The sequence below is a fragment of the Peromyscus californicus genome, unplaced genomic scaffold (genome assembly GCF_007827085.1).
Source record: "Peromyscus californicus insignis strain IS unplaced genomic scaffold, ASM782708v3 Scaffold_22__1_contigs__length_63687245, whole genome shotgun sequence".
Taxonomy (NCBI): Eukaryota; Metazoa; Chordata; class Mammalia; order Rodentia; family Cricetidae; genus Peromyscus; species Peromyscus californicus.
Genome location: NW_026294525.1, coordinates 12,377,865 through 12,398,409, shown reverse-complemented (window position 1 = coordinate 12,398,409; position 20,545 = coordinate 12,377,865). Strand labels below are relative to the sequence as shown.

Genomic DNA, 20,545 nt, shown 5'->3' with positions numbered 1-20,545 from the left:
AGGGGGTGTTCTAATCCAGACTCTAGATCTATTTGGTCTCCATAGCAAATATACCAGATTATGGAGATGAAAATACGAGCCTTAGATTTTAATTTAGAATAAAGCAGCACACAGAACTGCTAATCTATTGAGCAAAAACTAAAGTCATAGTCTAGGGAGCCTGCGAAGACTTTACACTCAAAGGTACCCTGAGAAGTTAATGGCTTAATAACCATTTAAATATGTATTGCCATTTTTGTTTAGACGTAGCATAGGTAAAGCTATGAACACAAAAGTCCATCAGTAGATAATTTTTAACAATAAAAGGCCTGGACACCAAATGAGTTAATTTTTCAGTAAAAGGAAACCACTAAGCCTTGAGTTTTAAAAGTCACTAGTGAGAAAACAAGGCATGGAGAATTCCTAAGAATAATATTTCCTTTACTTCTGTTTCTTTCCTTTACTTCTGTCTATTGCTGTTATTCATCTACAATAATTTTAAGTAGAAAACTCTACTTGAGAAGTTACAGTCTTGGATCAGGGACAATGAACATTATGTCATTAATAGAGTGGTGACATCTTCCCTACTAGGATGTAACTATGACCAGCCAATGTCTTCTGGAAATAGAAGACGACAGGTTGATGTCGGACCCACTTAAAAACCCTTAGGCCAGCAAAATGGAGAACTTGAATCTCACGACTTTACCAGAAAACAGATGACTGGTGTACAAGTTCAAGTGCTGTACAACCTGTGGAAGACAATAAAGCCCTCCAAGCCAGTTCAACTATAGAGTTTAGATGAGATTTGTTAAGCCATTAACTACTGCTACACAGTCTGACTCCATTTTCTGAGCTGTACCACCACTTACATGCCCTTTAATGTGCCCAGGCTGAATCCTTACATCCTATAATCCTAGAGAAAAGAGTAAGAGGAGGGCACTTATTTGATTCTGTTCTGTGGCTAAAATATAGAATATTACGTGCAGGATTGTGTTTCAAAGCAAATAGGATATGTAAGACAATACTGCTGCCCAGTCTTCCCATGAAACTTTCACCTGCAAAAATGTGCAGTCAAAAGGACCAGTGTTACCCACACTTCTAATGCACCCATAAAGTATAGACTTGCTCCCAATTCAATATTCATGTAAAAATTTAACTAAAATAAACCTTTGTTGAAGAAAAATAATTGCCTATGGTGAAGTCAAAACAACACTATCATTAACAACCCCAGCTGCCAGCTGAGTCACTGAAAACATGACTCTACCTCTGAAGGCTCTGCTCCTCCGCTCTTTCCTCAAAGGACTGAGAGACCTCAATGCTTTCAATCGCTATTGTGTTGTATGAGAACAAAATACCAAATAATCACAGCAGTAGAGGGAAAGGAATCCACCAGTGTGCTACAATCACAACTCTGCTTCCTAATAGTGCCTTTCCTGCTTCAGTCCCGTCTGGATTTGATACTCTGTGTTGTTAGCAGTAATTCACTCTTCAACTTCCTCAAACTGGTGTAACTACTCCTTCAATACATGCAAACACGACAGGTATTTGGTCAAATTAATCTGTCTTAACTGATCTGACCTGACCTGAGGGTTCTTTCTTCCTGAGGACTTCCCTGTGTCCCACAGAGCCTGCTGCTCCTAGGACATCTCATAATTTTCCTGATGTCTCTAATCAGAGCAACGCTTTCTGCAGAGTACTACTGATAAGAGACTAGTGAAGGGCAGTTGGTAATAAATGGGGTTGAGATTTATATGCTAACAGTAGTAAAACAGAACTTTTACTATATACAAAAATCAATCTCAAGTGGATTATGGACAGAAAAGTAAAAAAAGATACCTTCATGATCAAGACATAAATGATTTCTTCAGTAAGAAACAACCACAAATTAAAAATTAAGAATGTCTGATCTTGCCGGGTGGTGGTGGCGCGCGCCTTTAATCCCAGCACTCGGGAGGCAGAGGCAGGCGGATCTCTGTGAGTTTGAGGCCAGCCTGGGCTACCAAGTGAATTCCAGGAAAGGCGCAAAGCTACACAGAGAAACCCTGTCTTGAAAAACCAAAAAAAAAAAAAAAAAAAATGTCTGATCTTCAAGAAAGGAGATCAGTGGGAAGACCATGAGTGGGTAATGGGGCATGTCTGTGTGTGAACAGAATCAAAGTACATTATACATGTCTGTGAAAGTGTCATAATACAGCCGATTATTTTGTATAATTAATATATATTGGTAAAAAAGTTAAGGAAAAAGACATGTCTAATTCTCAAGACACTGTAAAAAAGACCATGACAATATAAGCATAGAGTAAGGAAATCTGCAGTCCACTGTACTAGTACAGAGAATATGTAATAACTGCACACCAGCAAACAGAAGATAACCCACAGAAAGATTAGCAAGGGTAAGCAGTTCAATGTAAAACATCCAAGTGACCCAAAGATGCAATGGTGCCCCATTTCATTAAAACTCAGCAAAGACAAAAAATAGCACAACATACCATCATTCCTAGATTAATTAAAAAAATGTGTAAGTCTATTAACGTCCAGAGCGGGCAAAAATATGGAGCAAAATGAACTCATGCACACACTGTTGGTAGAAATATATAGGCCTGATGACTTCAGAAAACAGTTAAGCATTGCCTAACAAAAATGAAGCTTCTGGACACATATCTTGTCCAAAACTTGCCCTTGTGCCTAAGAACTTTCATGACAGTTTTGTTCATAATAGTAAAGCACTGAAATGAATCCTGGGACAGATTACGAGAGTGAAAGAGTGGGCAAGACACAGAGCTATGTAAGTGATAATTATGAGCCCATGTGTGAATCCCAAGTTGCTTATAATAAACACACACATATTGAATGACTCCTTTTAAGAAAAGCTTAAGAGTGGACAAACCTAGAGTATATGAGACACATGGTTACAAATCTGTTTATCAAGACTAGGGAAGGGAACAGTCCAAAACTCAGTTCTGAATTATTACCTTGGTAATGGGGGGCAGAAAGGAGATGCAATCGAGTGAGGTGAGGCTGTAAGTGCAGATCCTCATCTCAGGCTCGCCTTGCTGTCCTATCTTGCCTTGCCCTTGTCCACCCTGGAGGTTCACTTTGTAAACTCAGAATAACCAGGCCATAGGAAGGCAGGTTCAGCAGGCATCAACTGAGGTAGGTGGAGGGGTAGGGGTAGGGGTAGGGGTAGGGGTAGGGGTGTGTGTGTGTGTGTGTGTGTGTGTGTGTGTGTGTGTGTGTGTGTGTGTGTTGGGAAGTAGGGTGGGGTGAGGGGATTAAGTGACAATCTATGTATTGGTTAATGAGATTCTCTTCAATGCCAAATTTATCATATTATCTTTTAACTGTCACCCCAAGGATTGCAGAGGATCAATTTTCAGATAGCACAGGCCACTCTCGACATCTGGATGTTCCTGGGTTTTGTGTATGGCAGTGTAGGCCTTGTGCTGAACACACGGTCTTCGTTGGCTAACAAGTATAATTCATGGTCTCCACTGAGCGCATCTAGCAGTCTTGTCTGCTGTCTTCACTACATGTCTTAACTTTTGGATGGGTTTTTCTCTGTGTAATGGAAAAGTATTAACTTAGAAAACACGGCCAATGGTAAATACTTAGTAGTATTTGGTCTGGAAATTTGATCATACAATGAAATACCCAGACAAAGTAAGACTTACCTCAGCCACTTCCTTTTGAAATGTTAACGTCATCTTAGTTCTGCCATACACGAAAGGTCCATCTTGAAGAGAAATGTTTTCAAGCCACTTGATGATCAGTGGGGTTGAAACACTAAAAGGCAGATTTCCAATAATATGTACATTTGGAGGATCTGGTTGCGGGGAGAAGACAATTTGGAATGAGTACATGAGTATATTCTGAATATGATCTTAATAGTTTAATTTACATTTAATTATGAGGATCAAATGAAGGTATATGAAAGATATGATTCAGTATTTTTCAGCTCTCTTAAAATGCTTTTTTTTCACAATTAGCTTTGTATTTATTGAGAAAAAAGTTCTAAGGAAGGTCATGAAATGAGGTATTTTGTCTAATTTTCTTTAGACACAATGAGTTTAAAGTGTCCATGGGGTTTGACAGATCATCAGACACCCAGGACGGGGATACAAGCTGCGTTTAAAATTTGAATGCTTGAAATACTTAGGTGGAAATAAAACCAAAGAAATAGAGAAATCCAGGCAAACCTTTAGCATGAGAAGATGCCACAAAAGAGTCTCAGAATTAAACAAACAGGAAGTGGGTTAGAAAATAAAAACAAAACAAAAAGCTACAAACAAAACCCCAAACCCTCAAATCACTGGCAAAGAACAGTTTTAAGCTTCCAAACACCGAGTAGAATGGTGGAGCCCGATAAGAAGGGAAGCCGGTGCACAGAAGTCGTGAAGGTGATACATGACACCAAATGGATGGGCCAGGCGGGTGACTGATCCTACCTAGCACAGCTGGGTCAGTGACAGAGAACTAACTGCAGGCTCTGTGCTACGAGGTCAGTGACTATAAACACAAGCTACTCCAGAGGAGCCTGACCCTGGGGAGGCCAGACACACAGGAGCGGCTAGGTCTGCTAAACCCCTTCTTCCACTTATTCTGAGAGTTCCTGTTAGCGATCTATATGCCCTGTATCATCTGCATCTCCCAAGAGCTGAACACTGCTGGTACCCAGTAAACATCTGTCCTTGAAGGAAGAGTGCCTTGGCTGGTCAGAGTCATTACTGTGAAGGCAAAGGAAAGAGAGATAAAGGTCTGTGGGTGGCCTGGTTTACAATGTTTGAAAAATAGTTAATAATACTTGGTATAGAGTCATAAAAATATAAAGTATATTTGCACAGAAACTACAACTTGAAGATCTGAAACAAGGAAATTAGAATCAGGGAAAACTCAACCAGGTATGGTAGTGCACACCCCTGTAATGCCAGCAGTTGTGAGGCTAAGGCAGGAGGGTTCTCAAGTTCAAGATCACCCTGGGCTACAGCATGAGGCGCTGTCTTAAGAAAAAAAAAAAATCACAAAAACTAACCATATTTTGTAAGAAAGTAGGAAAGCAGAAAAAATTACAGAATTATTTAATTCTGTTCAGGTAATTTTAACAGAAAAATATAAAAGCAAATACTTTATTATAATAGATAGGTGATAACTGAACAAATATCTGTGATATGAATGACCAAAACAGAAACAGACAGACACACATCCACCTGCCACTGCCACCAAAACAAGGAGCAAACAACCCCAGACCAAGGCACTTACCATCTTCCCACTGTCTTCGAACATTGTCTGGAAAGGCCTTTTCTATCTTGTATGTCAGCACATCTCCATGAACAATTCTCAGCTTTCCAGGTGCTGCATCAGAAAGCATCTAGTTTACAAGAGGTCGATAAAATGAGCTCACAGACTTCGGGGCAGCAAAACTCAAAATCTTATCATAAGTGGGAAAAGCAAACACTAGACGTGATCACTGATGAAACCATTGTGTTTCTACAAAATACAACAAGGGTTGGGTAAAGCAGCAGAGACTAGAGTGACATTTTAGGATTTAAAACAGCCTATCAGTCTAATTTGACAGTCAGAATGACTTGTGTTTCTGCTTGGGAAGAGTAAACGTACACATACTAAGAAACCTTATAGTGAACTCCTGAGGATTTAAAGTGTATGAAAATGAGCTAATTCAACTAAGCCTGTATATATTCAATGTACACAAAAGATTCTGCACATAAAACTTTTCATGTAATCTTTGAGTAAATTCAAACTAAGTAGGATGTCCTTTGCCTGGCATTCTGAGACACTCCTTGACCTGAATCACAGTCACTGTAACCTGAGAACAATCCTCCATATTTTCACAACAGTTACCTCTCAGCCCATTTCTATTCCCAATAATCTGTTTCCTTTCTCCTTCAGTCTTTTCTTAGCACAAAAGAACAGTGAGGACTTGGGACTTATCTCAGTGACAGAATACTTGTCAGAATATGCAAATCTGTGGGCTCCACCCCAGCTCACCAAACCAAACTAAACAACAGAACCTTATTCCTTAGCACTCTTACGCTTTTTCTCCTAAATTTCAGTCCTTAGCATCATATACTAAAAGCTGGCCCTTAGCTTAAATGAGCCCCAAGGCTGAGCCAAACTGGGTGTCAAGTCCCCCTGCGTCCAATACAGAACTTACTTCTTGATATCCTAGACTATCAAATAAAAACCATGCCGTCAGAGACAACCTCTGTTCTGTCTCCGACTCTCTTACAGGCCTTTGGGATCCTACCCTCATACGGGTTCACCTTGCCCAGCTTTAATACATGGGCAGATGCTTAGTCTTCCTGCAACTTGATGTGTCATGTTTTGTTGATACTCATGGGAGACCTCCCCTTTCCTGAACAGAAATAGAGGAATGGATTGGGGGGTAGGGTGGGGGAGGGACTGGGAAGAGAGGAAAGAGGGGAAACTGCAGCCAGTATGTAAAATAAATGTATTAAAATCAAACAAAGAAACCATGCAGTCCCTGAGCTTACCACACTTAAAATGCAGGACTGACTGGTATTCGGTGAGAAGTGCCACTGCTGAGGCAGACAGCATGGAAAGGGGTGGTGACCCTCTCCCACACGGGGCACCATCTCAGCCACTCAGTTGCTGAGATTTGAGGAACAGCACAGGGCTATGTAGGGGTGCCAACAGGTTCCTGGAGAACCCGGCCTCTTTGCTCTTCTTCCCTCATCATTAAAGCCAACACCCCCACCCCCACCTCAACACTTTCCTTTGGTCCATTTCAAGCAACTAACAGGAAGGCTGAAAAAGGCCTCGTGGAAGCCGGAGGGGAGACTGCAGCAACGCCCACGGCTTGTTGACCAATTTCCCCTCTGTGGTATCCTGTGTCGGAGAGGAGACCGGAGCCAGGCTATAACTCGCGGCTTCCCCCTCTGCTCCCTCTGGGAGACGCCCAGGTTCCTGACAGCACTTGTAACGTGCCACGGCAGCCGCACACGCGTGGGTTCCTTTCTCTGACAACTGTGCTGCTGAGGGAAGATCTGTTTCCTGCCTACTTCATAGTGTCCAGTGGGACAGCACCGCACAGCAGGTGCGGAACAGGCACTGAATAAGCAGATGAGTGGACGACCACAGAGCATCCACGAAGCTGCGGACTACTGCAGAAGCTGGTTCTCAAAATTTGTGGGGTAGAGGAATTTGCAAGGATTTACCACAGTCATAAATGAGGCAAGATTATACAAATAACAGTTTCAAGTACATAGCCTGTTTTAGTAAGAAGGTAGACATTTTAAATTTAGGATCAGTTAATCTGATATGGTTAGTCACGGTTATTTATCAAAAATATTTGCATACCTCTGACATTCATATACTTAGGGATTATTTTAAGCTACTATGGTTTGATAAAATTTAACTCGATCAGTTTCAGATAATATATCTTAGAAAACAGTAATTTCAAGATACTTAAAAACTGAGAGAGTTCTTATGGGATATTTGATAACTGTATGAACAGTGAATTTAATGATAACACTTAACAATAATAGAGAAGGCTAAGTTTTTCTGCAATTATGCTTTACATAATTAAAACAAATTAGCATATCAAAAAACAAAGAGGCAGAACTAAAAGCTTCTGTTACACAATGTCAATATATGGAAAGTAATTAAGTAATTAGTAATTAGAACTAAAGCAAAACAATGTAAACCTGCTTCTTTGGTATTAATTACCATGCTCTGATAACTGTGTTTGAAACGTTATTTTTCCCATACTCTCACATACACAACTGCACACTAAGAGCTGACAAAACCAGCATCTCCTTTCCTTTCCTGTACAAAGTTGCATTTCTACTCTCTTTCTTTTGGACTCCCATTCAGGTTTAACACTCAGTCAAGGCAATTCAAATCCATCTTGTAGAAGGCCTGGCTCCTCCTTGACAACTGTGGGGACTCAGTTGTATTAAAATCAAACTCCTCATGGCGGAAGGAATGAGCTGAGTATGAGGTGCTGGTGGTGGTGGTGGGGGTGCCAAACCAAGTGAACTGGCGTTATTATGGAACACACCCTTTTAAACACCTAAAATGACCCTCAGCAACAACACATACAGATTCCCTACCCAACCAAAGAGAATGGAAAAATGTTTTCATCAGATCATGCTACTGTGGGGTGGGAAAAATCACTCTTACCCTTCCAGAATGGCCCAAGCATTACACTTCAACATCTGGAGATGTAACAACACGACTGATGGGTTCAGAGCACAGCCCGCCATGCTAAGGTGAGTATTTGTACGGCCACTCTCCAGCTGTTCTATGATTTTAATGTTAGTTCTAAATACAGTCTTCCAAAACGGAATGTGAAATGGCTTTGAGTAAAAGACGTTCACTAAGTCTTAAAAAAGTAGAAAACCAAGTCATAAAAAGGAGAAGCATACATGTAAAAATGACTTCTGCTAACATTATCAGAAGAACTGTTAGCTCCCGGCTTGCACAATGGCATATAAAATTCTTACTGTGTTAGAAGTAATTATCCCAAGTACCCAAGAGAGAAAATGTTTCTTCCTGTGTTAGGTTTTGTAAAAGGCACATGGAACAATGACATGGCCATGCCTTTAATAAAGGTCAGATAACACGTGCAGAAGCATCCTTTCCTCCAAGCCAAGGCTTGTGTGAAAGCATTCTGCACGGGGTATAACTGTGCTTGACCTAGGTGGCTTTTTGGCAACTTAATTTGATGAGAAAAGAACTCATGCAATTCTTGAAACTTGGGCAAAAATTCAAATTTCCTTGAGAACAAAAAGAACTATATCAAATAGCTGTTCGGTGTTTCATGCCACCTTCTCACAGTAAGGGGCTCACAGCAGCCAATACTGTATGAGCTAAGCATTAATTACCTTCTTATTTGTCATATAATAGAGCCCAAATACTGCTGAAATAAATACCAGCAGAAGAGCTAGGCAAAACCTCTAAAGCAAACATGAGAAGAATCGCAATATGGTATATGATAAACAGAAAGTTGAAAAATGTATTGTTATGAAGAATGTCCAAAATAGATGAAGGATACTATTATAAAAGGACTTAAGTGGATGCTACAATCCTTCCTTTTTAAAGGACAGTATGGCTTCAAAGTGGGTGCTTGCTTCCTAAACAGGGCAGAGAACCTTTAGCAGGAGCTTGTTTGCCCAGCCCCATCATGGACTCCGATACGTGTGATGAAGTAAATTTCTTTATGCAGTGTTCAACCTTCATGTGTGAGCACGTAAAAGCTAAGTATGACTCCTGTGGTACAGAAGGGAAAGGGGAAGCTACAACAGTTTCAACAGGAAGCTAGGGGTCAAAGGCTAACACGTCTTAGGTTTGACTTTTCAATCCCATGAACTTTCTGCCATACCTATCACAAAAGGCCCAATACAAAAATAGTCAATGATTTCCTTTGTGGCTCTAAAATTCCATTAAGCAGGCACATAACCCATTGGTTGAGAAGAATCCTTGAGCTTCCTACACTAAGACAGAGTATGAGACACCAGACATATTCTCCTTCTTAAACTCTAAGTAAAAACACAAACAAAAAGAATTTTCAGCATTCATGTGTATTTTACATATGAACCATTTACCAAGGCTGTGTTTATACCATAAAATCAATTTGAATAAATTTGCTATGATATGATATGCTATACAAGTATGTTTTCTGGACATAATGAAATGAAAAAAGATATATGGAAAAATGCAAATTAAATGACAGCTTTCTAAGTAGCCCACAAATCAAAAGAAAAAAAGAGGTTAGATGGAAATTTTGAATTTCTCTTTGAAATTTTTCTTTAATTTTAGTATCTCAAAAGCAGCTGTAAAACAAAGTGCTCAGTGGTCAACTCCTCATAAATATTAGCTATTATAGTTAATGGGTGAAACAAACAAAACAGAATAAAATTACTTTTAATGGAATTAAAGAAGAAACATGACACTTCAAAATTTGTGGTTTCCTAACAAAGCAGAAATTTATAACATTAATGTGTAAGACAACAGAAAAAGCTTCAAGTCAATGACTCAGCTGCCACCTCACATTAGGTACAGAGAAAGCAGAACAAATGAAGCCCAAGGTAAACAAAAACGAGAAATTTCAGAGCAGATGTCAACACTGAAAACAGAAAAGTCAATGAAATTAAAGCTGTATTTTAGAGATCAATAAAGTCAACAAATCTATAACGGAATCAACCAGAAAAAAATAGGTATGCATAAATGACCTGTGTCATAAAAAGGAGAGGGGACGTTACTACCACAGATGGTTGGGCTAACAAAACAAAACAAAACAAAAAAACAAAATCAATACAACTCACTGTATTAACATATTCAAAAAGAAAAACATTTCAATAAACCTAGGGAAAGCATTTTTTAAAAACAAATCCAGTATTCATTGATTGCAAAAAAGAAAACAGCATCCCTTAGCAAACTAGGAGCAGAGACCTTCCTCAGCTGGAGAAGGAGACCCAGAGAAAGGCCAAGGTCACAGTAGTAAAGGCTGACTGTTCTCCCCAGTCAGAGGGAAGGGAAGGGCGTGCACTCTGACTACTTGTTCAACACCGCACTGGGGTTCCTAGTCAATGGCAGACAAAACGACGACACAGATGCAAAGGGACTGATCAGAACACAGGAGGTAGAACTGTTTTTATTTCATGACAGGGTAATATATGCATAAAATAAGAGGGAATCTGCAAAGGAGCCACCAATAACTGAGTTTAGTAAAGTTTCAGGGTACAAAGTCAGCATCCACGACATCAATGGCAACAGGCCACTGGGAAGAAAGAAAAAACCAAAAAACTAGAATCATGTACAAGAGCATCCAAATGCACGCAATTCAGCCGGGCGGCAGTGGCGCATGCCTTTAATCCCAGCACTTGGGAGGCAGAGCCAGGCGGATCTCTATGAGTTCCTAGGCCAGAGCGAGATCCAGGACACGCACCAAAACTACATGGAGAAACCCTGTCTTGAAAAAACAAAAACAAAAAACCAGAAATGCATGCAATTCTTAAAGGTAAATCTGGCGTGTGCAAAAATCTGCACACTAAGAAGTATGAAAGTGTCAAGAGAAAATATTAATAAATTTATATACTATGTTCATAGATCAGAATTCCCACCCAAATTAATTTTTAGTTTCAACTTAATCTCAAGCAAAAGACAGAGCATGCAGCCAGTGGAATAGAACTGGATTCCAGTATTAGCATCACGGGGACAATTCTACAAGCCAGAAGATGAACCCAACATAGAGTGCAAAGAGGCAGTCAGGGAGAAAGGCAGACAGATACAGACGGACAGAAACTGAGTCAAAATGAACAGAGATCCAAAGCTAAGAGCTAAAACACAGGAAAAATTCTTTTTCTTTTTGTTTATAGCCCTGGCTGTTCTGGAACTCACTCTGTAGAATAGGCTGGCCTTGAACTCCAAGATCCACCTGCCTCCTCTGCCTCCTGAGTGCTGGGATTAAAGGCCACCACTGTCTGGCTCATATTTTTTTGTTAGTTCTTAGTAATTGGTTTTCAAAAATATTCTAAAAATGACACAAAATCATATTTAAAAGAAAAAGCTGAAAATTTTCTACTTTGTAAAAGTCAAATTTCTTTTCAAAAGATACTGTTAAGAAAATGAAAAAAGCCACCACAGCTGAGAAAATCTCAGCAAAGCATGTGTCTGAACCATATAAAGAGCTCTCAAAATTTAACAAGACAAATGGACCACCACTAAAAACAGCAAAAATATCTAAATAATTCCTCAAGTAAGTTACAGGTGTAGGAAGCACACGATACACATGCAATCATCAGGCATTAGCAAACCCGAATGACACCACTACATATAAACCACAAGGGTCCAAACAAAGACAAAACACCAAAAGGTCACTATTCCAGTGTGTGCAAGCCCGTATAGCCACTACAACTCGGATCCATCCAGTCAGAGTGGAAAATGGGCTAGGCACCTAAATAGTTTGGTAGTCGTGTAACGGAAAATGACCCAGGCAGAGCATCAGACCCAGATATTACAGCCTAGCTCTTTACTGGAGAAAGATGAAGGCACGCACTCACAAAACAGCTGCATGCTAATATTCCAATGGCTTGTTAAGAAAGTCCATCATCCCAGCACTCGGGAGGCAGACGCAGGCAGATCTCTGTGAGTTTGAGGCCAGCCTGGGCTACAGAGTGTGTTCCAGGACAGGCTCCAAAGCTACACAGAGAAACCCTGTCTCGAAAAAAAAAAACAAAAAAACAAAACAACAACAACAACAACAAAAGAAAGTCCATCAAGAGGGGAATGGTGAATCCACAATCCACAAAATTGGTATACTCACACAGTGGACTACTTATACGGCAATAAACACAGAAAGTTACTAACACCTCAGCATGTGTGAAAATAACTACTCTGAGAAAAAGATACAGACATACACAGCATTAACTAAAAAGTACATATGAAATTATTACAGCCAAATATAACTTTAATAAAGAGGAGAAAAATCTTCCTCCTGATGAGCTGTCCAGGGACAGGCAAAGGGTGGAATAAGTAATCCATAACAAGGAACAAGTTCTCCTCACCACCATGTTTACCGTCTTTAGTGTGAGCACAGTACCACAGCATGCCAGTAATTTGAGTATTTCCACTAAGTGTGGTTTATGAAATCTCAATAAAACTGCAATAAACCTATAAGACAAAGTATTTACTGGCCAATGCTTCAGAAATATTAGCTGTCATTATGATGATACATACTAATCATATAATGATACATTGTAACCATGTATTATTACACATGTATGAAACAAACAAAAATTTAAGAATCTGGACTCCTTGTCCAAAGAGAGGCTTTTATGACCTTATCTCCAGCTCACAAATGGGAGAAAAAATTTCTATTGAAGCTTCAAGCTCCCTGAGACATAAAGTCTCCTTACTCCCCTTCATAGAGAATCCTTAGTCACAGAAATGTAAGAAAAATAAATGACTACAACGTAATGAGGAAGAAATGGACAACCTGAGCGGTGAAACATTACCAGAAAGCAGTCTGCTGATCAGCAGTAGCCTGGATCAATTCTTAATCACCAGAGATGCCCAAGACGTGGAAACAAGAACTCAATGTTAATAAAGATTCACTGAAGTTGGACAGTGGTGGTGTACATCTTTGATCCCAGCACTCAGGAGGCAGAGGCAGGCAGATGTTTGAGTTCAAGGCCAGCTTGATCTACAGAGTTCCAGGACAGCCAGGGCTACACAGAGAAATCCTGTCTTGAAAAACAAACAGCAAAACAAAAAGATTCACTGAATGATTACCAAGTGTCAGGCACTCACAAAACACTAGTAACAATTCTGAGTAAATTGAGGCAAAATGCACCTAAGGGCACACAGCTAGAGTGTAAGTTCATCCTGGCAGCCAGATGGGACCATCAATGTCCCTTGCCATAAAAATCACCCATGTCACTTTCACACATCGAAAAGATTTACTTACCTTTCAAATACATAGAAGGGATGTGACATGCTCCCCTCCCCTATAGCTGCCTCATGGTTATGCTTAACAACTGAATCAGGCTACAAATGACATACTTTTAGCCAGAAGATATTTTATAAATTATTACACTTTCTTTAAAAAGTAATTCTATTAGCTTAGAAATCACTAAAATGGAATCCTTAAAATAGATCACTCTATTTCTGCTTTTACTCAATTTTATGATTAATTTAGGATATCTAACAGTGCATAGCTTTACATATTGAAACATTCTTTACAGGAAAAAGAAGCCTATTTGATAATTTAGTACCCATCATTTCTTTTTAAGGCAAGTTCCTTTCCCGCAAAGAAGACACTAAGAATTCATTTTGCTGCTTGTGAAATTGGTAAGAAATCAAATGTACATTTCCTGTGATTTATCTTGAATTAGCTTTGATACTTAAAAAAAAAGCATAATACTTCCCAATAATCAATGTTCCTATTTACTTTTACTATCCAATGACACATTTAGTCAGCTGCTCTGATATATACACAACAGTCACAGATGATTTCATCTCCCACACGAGACACTACTAGTGTCGTATACACTAGGGATACAGAGGAATAAGGACTCCGATCTTTATCCTGTGCCACTTACATTCTAAAGGGACCAGACTGAGGACAAATAAACAAGAGCATTAAAGATACAATGTTGCCAACCATGATAAATCTAACCAAACAAGGTACAGAGTGAGGAGGCAGACACTCCAGGGGCGGGGTGGGGAGAAAAGGGTGGTGGTCACCCTTTTAATAGTCGGTCTTCAGACACTGTGAATGCACAGAGGAGAATACATAAATTAACGTGGGGATTAACAAAAATTTTATTCACCCTCTGATTAATGGGAAATATGATGGGGAAATAGGATGGTTAAAAAGCCTCTTTGAAAGTACAAAAGTCAAGTGAATGCTCTCTGTGTCCACTAAGGGCTGAAAGAATAAACACAAAGAGAACACCACAGCAGTTATTAGTTTCTTTAGGTCACCAGATAATCCTACCAAAAACAATATTCCTACTTCCACTGCCAGCGGGGATGTGGTTCTTAAAGTAAACAAAACAAAAGAAAACCCCACACTACTCAATTTCACTTATGGTCCAGGAACATAGACCATGTATCACTCCCAAAATTAAGTTAGCAATCTGAAGTGAATTCTGACCAGCAAAACTAGATACAACTCAATATTATACAATTATTTAATGCATGAAAACCAGACGAAGCCAGATGAGAAAAATAAAATCACTAGTTTTCTAAAGAAGTGCCCATAAAATGCTGTGGAATAATCCTTCTGTACACTGTAAATGTGTATTGCTCTCGTTGTTAATAAAAAAGCTGATTGGCGAAGGCTAGGCAGGATTTTGGGGTCAGAGAGAATGCTGGGAAGAAGGAGGGTGGAGTCAGAGGAGTCACCAGCCAGACACTGAGAGGAAACAGGAGATGCAAGACGAAAGAGAGATAACACCATGTGGCAGAAATGGGTTAAATTGTAAGAGCTAGTTAGTAATAAGCCTGAGCTATCGGCTGATCATTTATAATTAAGCCTCTTTTTGGTTATTTGGGAGCAAATGCTTAGACACAGAGAAACTCTCCCTACAACACAATCCTAGATTTTAAAAACAAATTTTCTCAAACTATTCTAACATACACAAGTATTTGTGTATACTATTTTTAAACCATTTTTTAAAACAATTTATTCATTATATATACATATACAGTGTTGGGAATTGAACTCAGGACCTCTGGAAGAGCTGTTAGTGCTCTTAACCTCTTGAGCCATCTCTCCAGCCCCCACCATTTTTTTTTTAAAAGTAGAAGAATAGTGGATAATTTTACCGTTCTGTTATAGGCATAAAATAAATTGCTACTCATATGGGTCTAAAACTCAGGGCTATTTTAAAGTTTTAGAACTATACAAAAATCAAACAAAGGCCTTTCAGTCATCAAATGCCTCTTATGAGGAATTTCTTTACAGGATCCCTGACATAATCTGTCCCACTGTTTGCCAATGCTTCAAAAACTCAACTTCCCCTTTATTTCAAACCCTCAAACCTGCCTCCTTGAATTTCCACTTATTTTTTTTCCTACAATAACCAAAACAGCCTTATTCTCCACGGCCAGCCTGTGATGGGCAGAGTGAAGACACTCACCCTAGGTTCTCACAAGTCATGTGAAACACCCCCAGCCCTTCAAGTTTTTCCCTGTAACAGTACCGTGTCTAAAAATTTCAGCCAAACCTCATCTACGGTTCTAAGTAGGGCAACTTCTTTATACATAAAAATTCTTTTGTAAAAATGCTTAAACTCAACAACTAATTCCTCTCGATGAGTTCTAGCATGTATCTTCTTTATCTTTTATGTGTGGAAATGCTTTTTTGGAACCTAAAAAGTTCTCCTAAGTCATGCCAATTGGTCATTATTCATAATTATTTAGTTTTATGCCTTTCTACAGAACTGGGCCCTAATATGCACAGCTCAGAAATAAAACAAAACCGTAGAAATGATTAGTTTATTTTGCATCCATGTCTAAAGTGCTTTTATTCAAACTGTACCCAACAGACCATTTGGGTATTCCTGTGTGCAACAGTTTTCTAGACTTCTCTAGATGACAGAATCCTAATGTCTGGACAGGACCTGGAGAGCTGCAGTTTTAGAACGGCCTGCACAGTCCTTGGTCAACACAGGGACTTTAGAATCATGGCCTAAGATTTCTTTCAGGTTTTGCTTGTTAAAAAAGACACCTGAAGTATCTCACCTGTAATCCTGGAATAAATCGAGTGTCCTTTTCAACCACCACAAGTTCAGCAATATTGGCATTGAGAATGGACCTTGTGATTCCACCAGGCCCCGGACCCACTTCGTAAACATAAACATCTGCTAGACTGCCAGCTTTCCTTACAATTTTGTCTATTAAAAAACAAAAAAAAAGTGTTAGTTACCTTCATTATCACAGTAAATTTTGTAAGAATCCTCAGCAGTTACTAGTGATTATTTAGCTCTTACTTTAAACACATAACAGTCATTAATATCCTACATCACTGCACTGCACCAGTTCCTTAAACAGGATTGTTCTGATAATTTCCTTAATTTAACTAATATTGCATTTTCTGTTTCTCCACTTAACTAACCAGTTCCCGAGACTTTGGCTAGATGAGTGTGCAGCACTTCATTATAGCCCTTGAACATCAAATATCTTCCCCATTCATTACTTTCCCATTCATTTTTCCATCGTCACAGGTAAAAATCCAAAAGGAGAATGCCGGAGTCCCTATTTGCACCTCTAGTTATTTGGAGGTCAGAATGACAAGCACAACAAATTCCCACTATAGACGTGGAAATTTGAATTCTTGATCATTTCCAGAAAAAGGGGTTTGGATTCACTATTTGAAATTTTTAGCCCTGGTAATACACATGTTAAGAAGGAAAGACTAATTCTTCAGTTAGTTTAAGTCAGCAGAACCTAAGAAATCATAAAACAGATAGACTAATGGTCCACTGCAACTAACCATCACTCTGGAGAAACACAATGGATTGGTCTTACTGACGGCAAGATATTAAATTACACAACTGGACCTCCCTGGACAGTGGAAATTTTACTATTAAAAACACACCAGCACTTCTTGGCATTGTATATGGACACTGTACAGTTGTCCCAGTCGATGATTACTGATTATCAATTTAGGTAAATGGAAAGGCAGAATGTTACTTACCCATTCCCAAATAGTATTGTCTTGTAATAGATGAGAGGCAATCAACATCCCCTAACCAGCTATCTGTTTTGGGTGACATTATGTACATTCTCTTACCATTCTATTATGATTTATATGAAGTACACATCAAATGTCATGAAGAAAAGCAAATGGCACAGAGGAGTTCCACCAAAGGAGGAACTAAATCTAAAACCAAATCCTTGTTTTGTTACATGTTGTCAATTGGTCTCTCAGAGGGAATGAGAATGATTTGTTAAGCAGAATTATGAACTTAATATTCTCAGTCTTATACATGGAAAGCAGCAACATGTGGTTTCATTCTTAAGCTTCTCAAGAACACTTTAATAAAACCAGACACCAAAGATGCGGTGCCAAACCCCTAAGTCTGAGTTTGAGTCTTGCTCCACCTGAGCCCATGAGGACAAGTGCCTTAACTTATTTCCTTTCACTTTAGTTCCCACAAAAAGGAGTGGATAAAGGACCTAAGAATCTGGAACTTCCACCCGGGGACGCACATGAGAGAATGAAGTTGAAAAATTAAATGGCTGGGGATGTCATTCATTTGATAGAGCATCTGCCTGGCACTCCTGAGTAATCATTAACCGAGCATGGTGGCACTGGCTTCTAATTCCAGCACCTGGGAGCTATAGGCAGAGGATCAGAAGTTCAACGTCACCTGCTGCATCACGTGTTTGAGGCTAGCCTTAGACACAGGTGACCATTTTTAAAAAAACAATTTCAGCAGAGAATGGTGCTTTCTGCTCATGGCTGGGAGAGGACAGTATTAGCTACTGCTGGAACCAAAGAATCTAAAAGTAGGTGATCTTAAGGTTCTTGTAGGCCTTTCTAAATAAAAGACGAGAAAACTTAAGTAGAGTTAACTGTTTTACTCACATTAATATTGCTACAGGCAGAATAAAGGTTCCAAGTTCAAAAAATAAATTACTAATTTGTGCTTTGTCCATGCATCATGTAATCAAAATTGATTTTTTTGGGGGGTGTCCCTTTTAACGTAGGAGCGGGGCTAAAATTTTAAGTACGCCAACAGTCAACTAGCGCCCTTATTTGCTACAGATGGACCTTATTCTCACAATCTCACCTTGTGGAAAGCATCCCTAACACGTGGGTAGTAAGTAAATCAACAAACACCTGTAAACTCAGCAAAATTTGGGTGTCAGACTGGTGACCTTCACGCTGGATCAATTTTACCGCATAAAAGTGACCTTTAAAGAGGCATGAGGATTATCAACTTTCTAAACTGCAAACTCAACGCTGTTGGAGTATCATAGTCCCAGAGTTGGCACAGGGTAGCTGTTTGCATAGTATGCATTTACAGAGCGAATATCCATTCCCTAGAGGGATTCTTAGACTCAAGAAGTGAACATTTATCCTATTTACTATTTGGGATTCGTTCTGAAATAGGGTCTCTGTCTCTAACTGGCGGGAACCCTCCAGCCTCTGCTCCGCTAGCGCTGAGATTATAGGCGCCAAGTTACCGCGCCAAGCTAATGAGGGACAGATTGGGCATAGGGTCAAGAGGAAAACGGCACTAATTTAAATCCCACTCCTTCTAAAGCCCGCAGGAAGCAACTCCGGCCGGCAGAGCCGTCCACCAGAGCATCGCCTCGGCTCGCGAACTCCAGGGGATCTAGGAGCAGCCTGCTCCGTCCGAGTGCCCAGGGAAGCGCTTGACTGACAGCCGCCCGCCCAGCCCGGCTCCATCACCCGCCCGCGCCCCCCGGGGAGACCCCGGCGAACAGACGACTCAGCCACCTGTCAGCCTCAAGTCCAAGAGGAAATTCTGGGAGAGCTGCTTCACCGCTCGCAGTCCGAACAACTTAATGATCTCCCGAATGGTGGGCAACGGGGGAAGGCGGAAAGTGCCGAGCTTCCCCGAGGAGGCCATTAGGCCCACGCGCGCAGCCGGGCCTCGCGCCGCGGCTTGAAGTTTCCACCGCGCAAGGGAAGGCGGGGCCTGGGAGACGACGGCCCGCCTCGGAGGCTATCTTATTGGTTGTAGAAACTTATCGGAAATGACGAAATAGCAGGAAGTCTGTAAGTACTGGGAGCGCACGACTGCGTCAGTCAGAGAGCGGTGCAGGCTGGGTGCGGAGAGGGGGCGGAGCCTGAGGATGGGCGTGTCGTGATGGGCGGGGCTTTGTAGCCCCGCCTCTGGGAGGCTCCATAGGCGTTCCAAAGGCCAGACTTGATTACCAGCGGGCAACGTCATTTGTTGTTCAACTGTTGGCAATTTCCCCACCTAGGCTAGGTATTTTTATTTCCTCGCGTCTCTCACTTCTCTCAGCCTCAGTGTTTTCTTCTGTTAAGTAGCTCAGAATTGTGAGCGCCACATGAAAGCGGTCACCCTGTGTAAGGGCAGCTTGCTGTCAGCGGCGGCCCGTGACCATAGCAATGATTTGGCAGCTGAGGGAGTTTCACCTGGGGTTGCCTGATCTCATCCGGGTTTGTGGAGAGGGCCAGCCACTAGAATTCCGACTCTTCTGGCCCATCAAAATGTACCCAGCCTAGGAGAAACCTCACCTTTAAAAAAAAATAGTGTATATTAATTTTACAAAGTTGTGGGCTTGTTTGTGACTTTTCCCATATATGTTAACTTACATCCAGCCATAGCAGGCCTCAGAACTTAGAGAACTATAGGCTCTTTGAATAGGTAAGCCAGCTGAAAACCGAATTCAGGAATTAGACTTTTGAACAAACAGCTGAATGTCAGTCACATAATAGCACCCCAGCTTTAATCAATAATAGCAGAAGACCAGTTGATTCAACTAAAGCAAAACACCTAGCCATAATCAACCAGATTGTCTCTAGATCATTTCCATTTTCTTGTCGTAAACAATGTCTGACCACTTTCTAGTTAGGGCTCTTTTAAAGTATTCCAAGGGCTGCCTAGATTTAGAACTGTGAATGAAAGCTATTCTGTATCCTTAAAGATGCTATAATTTTGTCTCTTGACTTAAGCACTTTCAATGTTGAGAAGTGTTTTGATATTATTTGTTAGCATTTTTTCATATTCCCTTTTAAAATCTCTCAGTTGTAGTCTTGTGAAATAGGACACATGACTAACTTCGGTTTAAGGCAAGGTCAAGAAAGCTTCGTGAGGCCATGTAACCCACAAAGCTAGAAGATCACGGATTCCAGCTGTAGTTTAAGTGTGTGGTGGCTGCCGTTTTTAAGCAATGCCAGCATAGTCAGCATCAGGACCACTCTGTGTTTATCCTTTGAAGAGTTTTTAAGGCCCTTTCGTGCGGCAAGCATTGCCATCTTTCTCCTTCTCTCAAAGCAGTATTTGGAAAGTGAACCATAAAGGGATTATACTGAAAAAGCTCAACTAAACAAAAATGCCAGGCTTCACAACTGAAT

At 40.4% G+C, this 20,545-nt stretch overlaps 1 protein-coding gene across 1 annotated transcript in view; it reads right to left on the bottom strand.

Moving 5' to 3' along the window:
• Nucleotides 1-19,152, bottom strand: part of Tfb1m (transcription factor B1, mitochondrial) — a 40,951-nt gene extending 21,799 nt beyond the window's left edge. The window contains exons 1-4 of the mRNA XM_052750919.1: nucleotides 18,938-19,152; nucleotides 16,210-16,361; nucleotides 5,236-5,344; nucleotides 3,651-3,802 (exon numbers count right to left, since the gene is read on the bottom strand). Coding sequence (XP_052606879.1) covers nucleotides 3,651-3,802; nucleotides 5,236-5,344; nucleotides 16,210-16,361; nucleotides 18,938-19,070 — 546 coding nt within the window. The 5' untranslated portion in view covers nucleotides 19,071-19,152. The remainder of the gene's footprint in view (nucleotides 1-3,650; nucleotides 3,803-5,235; nucleotides 5,345-16,209; nucleotides 16,362-18,937) is intronic.
• Nucleotides 19,153-20,545: the final 1,393 nt, after the last annotated feature.